General features: G+C 35.3%; 1 protein-coding gene across 2 annotated transcripts; it reads right to left on the bottom strand.

The window, feature by feature from the left end:
- Nucleotides 1–1,640: 1,640 nt before the first annotated feature.
- LOC111600592 lies at nt 1,641–4,155 on the bottom strand. 2 transcript variants are annotated; one of them, XM_023316785.2, is made up of 2 exons: nt 3,596–4,155; nt 1,641–2,528 (listed from the first exon to the last, which is right to left on the bottom strand). In XM_023316785.2, the coding sequence occupies exons 1-2, from the start codon at nt 3,831–3,833 to the stop codon at nt 1,972–1,974; spliced, it is 795 nt and encodes a 264-aa protein (XP_023172553.1). In that variant the 5' UTR covers nt 3,834–4,155; the 3' UTR covers nt 1,641–1,971. The 2 variants fall into 2 exon arrangements, with proteins under 2 accessions (XP_023172553.1, XP_023172552.1); XM_023316784.2 differs by lacking the exon at nt 3,596–4,155 and adding an exon at nt 2,754–3,109.
- Between the last annotated feature and the right edge of the window lie 2,496 nt (nt 4,156–6,651).

Here is a 6,651-nt window from a genome sequence, read left to right as displayed (position 1 = left end):
GACCCGTTATTAAAAAAAAATTAATAAAAATATTTGTTTAAAAATATTTGCAGTGCAAAACTGTAACATTTGACTTTTTTTACTCTTTGCTATTGTATTTCTCTTATCGCTAATCAAATGTCTTCAAATTTATAGATAAAAGAGCCAAATATTTCACTAACGAAACAAGACTATGATCATAATCATGCATAAAGTATAAAAGATAATACAGACCGTTGAAGTGAGAACATTGAACGTGTGTTACAGTTTTGCTCGTCAGTGTATATCTATATATAGATATGATATATGGAGGTGCATATGATATATATAGTAAGAACATTGTTTATTACTCGATCTGTAGGATTTATTGTAATTGATATTGTATAATAATATATACGCGTATTTCTAGAAACAAACACATTGAAAGCTATAACAAACAATTTATTGATACAAAAAAACTAAGAAAAAAAAAACAAATAAAAAGAATAAACATTTCTAGTTCTAAGCATTGCATAAGCCATACGAATTAGCTCCAGAAATCGATTTGTAAATTATACTATACTAGTAATGCTCTCTGTTTTGTAAATCTCAACAAGTTATTTAAATAAAATTTATTTAAAACATAAACGAAACATTTTTGACAATTTAAAACTCACTCTAAATTGCGGAATCAAAACAAAATTATTTTGGAAAATTTCAAGACAGATTGTAGATCTAAAACGGCCATATTACCCGATTTGCCCTGCCTCCAATAGGCGTAAATATGCCTACCATATATTTATAATCTTCGGTTGTCAGTGCGTATATTTATTCAAAATTTCAAGTCTCTCGAAAATCTCACATGATAGAGTTTCTGTTATACTTAGTAGAATATAATATTTTCCGATTTGTCACGAATATGAATAGGTAACCAGAGTTCAGCACTTTCTTGTCAGAAATGTTGTTGGAAATTTTTGTTTTGTTTTGGAAGTGAAAGAGAATGACAGTTAGATACCAATAAGCACAATTTGTAAAAGGTTCAAATATCTGAAAAGAACTTTTCACATAAGATTTGGTTTCACAAAGCTTTTGAATTTTGTTATAATCTGGTTTTCTAATATTTGGTATTTCATTTGGATTCAATAGAAACTTATGCGTATTATATTTTCTCATCCACCGCTGCCCTGTTTGAATTGTATAGATAGGCTATAATATATATAGAATACACTATATGTATATGGACTAAACTAGTACGCTGTAGTCAGATGGTAAAAATAATACAGTAATCTAAAGATTGCTAAGTCAACAAAAAGAAACGTTCAGCATGAATCGTGATAATCTCACATTTAAGTTTGCTACGATAAGCACCACAGATAAGATTATTTGATGAAGCCAAACAAATACAGGAGAGTCTTTAAATAGATTTCTTAAATAACGTTTGATGATGTGTTCTCTGAATGATTTTGAGCATGTACAAAATTGTTATACACAAGGCCAGAGCTGGGACCCATCTCATATAGGAAATATACATTTATACACGAAGAAAAACAAGTTAAAAATTAGTATAGAAACAATTTGAGTACAGTTGATAGCGATTCATTGCACCATTGGACAACAAATTAAAAGTTGTGACTGTAAAGATACATTTTACTTAAAGTTATTCGATTATAATGTATGCAGTGTTTTGGAGTTCTTAGGTAAATTTATTAGCGTTTTGTAAGGTTTTGCATTAAATATTTGAATACATTCATACAATCTAAATTATCAATATGAATTCCTCTCTGTTCATACATATGTTGTGTGCTTATTAATTAAATGTTCCAACAAAGATTGCAAATTGTACGTAAAACATACGTAAAAAAGAAACATTTTAACCTACATGAATAATTGTTGATAAGATACAATTTACTTTTTTTTTGTTATTTTGTATTATTTCTGCTTTGTTTTCCTTTTTTTTTTCTTGGATAAATTTAAAAATGATTTATGCATATCCGTAGCTTATACTTTGAACTACTATTCAGTTTTAGTCGTAGTCTCCTCACTCTCTTTGTACAAAATTTCATGTATTTTCGAGCGCACATACAGCTTTCGGCTCACTGACAATTGTCGCATAGTTGGTACGAGGCTCAGTGCGAAGTAATAGTCATCGTCCTTGAGCTGTTGTTCCTCCTGCTGCTGCTGTATAACGTAGCTAAGCTGCTCGCTGACCGTTGTCAGCCGCTCAATGGATGTTTCCAAATTGTTTTTCAATGTCTTTGCAGCGCTCGAGGGCGCTGAGACCACTGTGGCTACAACTGGATTTGCACTGGTTACCCTGCTGCTAGTCATTACGGTGACTTTGTCGCCTGTGTCTAACATTTCATCCTCGACCACTTGTATGGGACTGTAGCAGAGCGGATCTTCATTGTATATGATGTCTTTGATGTCCTCGCTAACTTCGTCGTTCTGCTCGTACTCCTCCCATTTCTGTGGCAATGCACCAGCTATAGATGCATGTACATCGATTTTCGGTTTCGCCACACGCAGTGGCTCTCGCACAACTTTTGCCTTGGCGATGCGAGACGTTTTTTCTGCAGAGACGACAAATAAAAAAAATCACAAATCTTTTAGTTAGGCTCTGCGATAATAAAATCATATGTCAATTAATTGCCGGCTCGCAGCTGTAAGGCAGGGCTGGGCGTCTCATCGGTTTACGATAGTTTCTAATTGGGGACAGTCGCGCGGGATCGATAGGTGCGTCGTCAATAGGTCAATGCATGTTGCTGTGATAAGCGCTAGTTGCATATTGCGTTTACCTTTTTTTAATGTAATAACTGCTGGTCGACTAACGGGGCGCTGTTGTATGGGATTAACGAGCACCTCGTCAGCGTGCTTGTGCCTTAAGTGCGTCCACAAATTGGTTGTATTGTTGCCCTTTAGATTGCTGGCCATTCCACCACGCGATATATTATTGCCACAATAGCGACAAACCGCAAAGTTTTCGCACTCCTCATTGATGTCGTAATGCTGCCAAACACTGCTAACGCGACCTTTAGGCATTTTTATTTATTTTTCTTTATAAAATATTTGCGCTCAATTATAATTTTTTCCCACAAAAAAACGCAATAGCGATGTTAGCGTTGTTGGCGACGGTGTTGGAAAATCCTAACTGAAAACAGTGTTGCATAACGACAATTTATAAGTCAAACAAAACAAAGAAACTAAATTACAAAAAAAAATCAACATTTAACATTACAATTATAAAATCATATTCGTTAATATAAAACATTGCTAAACTTATTTTATTTTTCAAATCTGATTTATATTCATATAGCGCTCATTAAATTTGGTTTTCAGTTCGTTTAGCGAACTCCGTATTTTTGGCGCACCTCATATACCCTCAGCTGATTGTATGTAATTGGTGGAAGCAATTTAAAAATTTAAGATAGGCAATTTAACCTGCCCGATTGCAGTGCCTCGAATTATGGAGCATACTAAATGCATAGCACAACATATCACAACACTAGGAAAAGCGGTGGCAGTAGCGATGACAACAAAAAAAACAATATCAACGACAACAACGACGACGACGATACCCGTCTCTGAACACGCGTGGCAGTGTGAGGGGGCGTGCGTGAATATCAGATCCAAAACTTACCGTTAGGCGTGTGTAAACATCTATGGCGCAATAGACTGCCAGTTCCTGTTTTCCCGCTGTAGGATAATAGATCACCACAGGTTTTACAGCAGGCATATGGCTCTATTCGATCATCACACGACACCAGGTTAAAGAATCTCCAAACACAACTTTTTGCATTTCGTGGTTCAACCAATTTACAACGCTTATCGCCCGACTTAAGAAGACTTCTTAGCTCCGATTTCTTTTCGACGTGCATTGTTGCTATCCTATGCAGGCGGTATCAACAAAAAAATATATAAAAACCAAAATGTAAAATGTACTTTGCGACACGCATGTCACGATTTTTAGTCACGCACAAAACCGTGTTGCAAAGCACGACAGTCCAATCAATGCAAAACTTTACAGCACTAGCACGAAAGTGCACGAAATATTATGACGTCACAAATCCATTGCTTTGCGGCTAGGGACAGAAAATTCAAATCTTGAACTCAAAAGGGGAAATTTAAAATTTTCATAAATTGTGTACTATTTAATAATGCTTTAAAACAATTAAAATTCCACCAGTAAAATCTCGTGTGTACACACATATGGTGTGTAATTTCTAGTCTTCATTAGTAAATTTAAAAAATTCAATTATTAACTATATAATAGTGTTTGCTTAGGATGCCAGAAATTCTTGATCAGAACGAGGGCGAGAGTACTTCATAAATGACAGGACAGGTACAATGCACTCAATACCATTTTTCGGAGAAACAGCCAGTTAGTTATAAGTTGAATTTTCTTTTTATGTAAAAAAATGCAATAACAAGCATTCAAATTGGACGTTTAATAATAATATATAGAAATATATATATGCTCTACTTTGTCTTGTGTATATAATACCGCAATAAGGTTCGTCCAAATTTCACTAAATCTTTGAAGCTATGATTCACATGATTCAGATATGCCATCGTCCAATTCCATGTTTGCGATGGCACATCGATAAGCCTTCGATACTTGCAGTGATATCAACATAAGCATCTGATATTAATTAATTTAAGTTGCGTTTAAAAATTAAGAATATACTTGTGACTTTATTAAGTTTGCTTACTACTAAAGTTAAACCTATCATTAAATCAGTGTGCTGCATAATTACTGTTGGATTTCGTATACAATCTTAGCGCCGATTGGCTATGGCGGCCGGTCGATAGTCATATTTGGCATTACTAAAATACAATCACACCACAAGTATTTAATTGACTACAAAGTATTTCATTGTATGAAATTATGGAATAGACATATTTAAGTTCCTTTCTAAATGAGCTCAGAGGCATACTTCAGTTGATTTAAATCATAAACTATTTCGCGTTGTGTAAAAATAATACTGTGCTGTCAAAGCAGTCCACTCAATAGAAGGCAAATGACTCATGAATCTGCATAATCGCTTTTGGCATACTGATTGGTACGTATTGATATATATACTAGTAAGTATGAGTAGATTTTTATGTGAATTTGGACTATTAATAGAAAAATCGTCGAAAAATGAAAGATGAATCGGGCAGCTATGACAATGCCTCGATAAGAGACAGAATTAAGAGTGGAGAATTTAAAGTCGTTCCGAAACGAAGTCGTAGTAGAGTCTGGAATGTCTTTTCCAGAGTTATTGATCAGAATGGAACTGAGATTAATAATGTGATATGTCGTACGTGCCCAAGTGTCTTCAAATTCCATGGCAGCACTTCGAACTTGGTTCGACACAAATGCTATAAGAATGCGATTGAAGATTTGGATTCAAATGAATCGCCGAAGGAAATGAAAAGAGTTAAGGTCAAGTATTGGAATATACGTGAGAGTACGGATGAACAGGAGTACAGTGCTGATACTACAGATCCATTGGATGAACAGAATAGCTCATCTATACTGGACACCGAAACAAAAGAAAAACTAGCTTTTGTCTTAAGTGAATGGACTGTGAATAACTGTCGTCCTTTGGAAATTGTGGAGGATGCCGGCTTTAGAAAACTGGCAGAACTTTTCATTGAAATCGGCGCCAACTTTGGTAGACAACTCAAAGTGAAAGAACTCTTGCCTCAGGCAGCCGCCATTTCTGGAAACATTAATACGCGCTACTATGAATCAATGGAAAAGTTGCGCTTGGAAGTGAGTGAAGCTAGAGGCCATGGATACAGCATTACCTGCAGCAGTTGTCCAGATAGCTATATGAAGAGCACCCACCTGTGCTTGACTATGCATTACGTTAAGGACAGTGCACTAGAGCATCGATTGCTTTCATTTAGTTGCCTCGAGGAGCACGACTGCACAGGTGAGCATTGCTGGATATATATTAATAATTTTTTAATATATTTTTATTTATTCTTCTATTAGATTCAATTTTCAAATCAAAAATTGATCAAATCATGAGCCAATTTGATTGCGAGTTGATTGAGGACAAGCCCATTTTTGTAACAGCTGTCGATTCAAATTTGAATGAATTATCCCTGGGAGTTGAAATCATAAACTGCATGAGTGATTTGCTCAATAAACTCATTGAGCAAGCATTCAGTGAAGTAACCGAACTTAAGGAAATCCTAGGCCAAGCCAAAAATCTCATAAACTATTTGCAAATGTCGGGCGATTCAATGAGCTTAGATCATCCGTTAATCAACTACGCTCCAAGCAGATGGAATAGCATATACCATATGCTAAGCTCAATAGATATCAATTGGTTGGATATCTTAAATCTATGTGGAGAGAGCAGAGATGGATTTGAACAGATATTAAATTTAAAAAATAACGAGATTTCGTCAATAGTCCAGATTCTCAGCCATTTCGTAAAATTCTGCAATATTTTAGAGGATGAAGTGCAACCAACTTTACATTTGGTTATTCCAATTGTACACAGATTGCGAAAGTTATGCAGCGGCTCGTCTATAAACGAACTTGTGGGTAAGATGAAGTTCAAACTGAGAGAGCTTTTGGAAGAGTTATCAACCAAATATATTCGCAAACATCACAAGATGGCCATGTATTTGTTTCCACCCACTAATCAGCTGCTGCAGTGCACCCAGGGCGAAAAAGAAGAGACAATTGAGGAA

The sequence above is a fragment of the Drosophila hydei genome, unplaced genomic scaffold (genome assembly GCF_003285905.1).
Source record: "Drosophila hydei strain 15085-1641.00,03,60 unplaced genomic scaffold, DhydRS2 tig00000060-arrow-pilon, whole genome shotgun sequence".
Lineage (NCBI taxonomy): Eukaryota > Metazoa > Arthropoda > Insecta > Diptera > Drosophilidae > Drosophila > Drosophila hydei.
Note: the sequence above shows the minus strand (reverse complement) of the source record. Positions and strands in the feature narration are given on the sequence as shown.

Coding starts and splice junctions, on each gene's coding strand:
- LOC111600592 (XM_023316784.2), bottom strand. CDS start 2,997: ATGCCTAAAGGTCGCGTTAGCAGTGTTTGGCAGCATTACGACATCAAT. Junction 2,529..2,753: donor AGTTATTACATTAAAAAAAG/GTAAACGCAATA, acceptor TCGTCTCTGCAG/AAAAAACGTCTCGCATCGCC.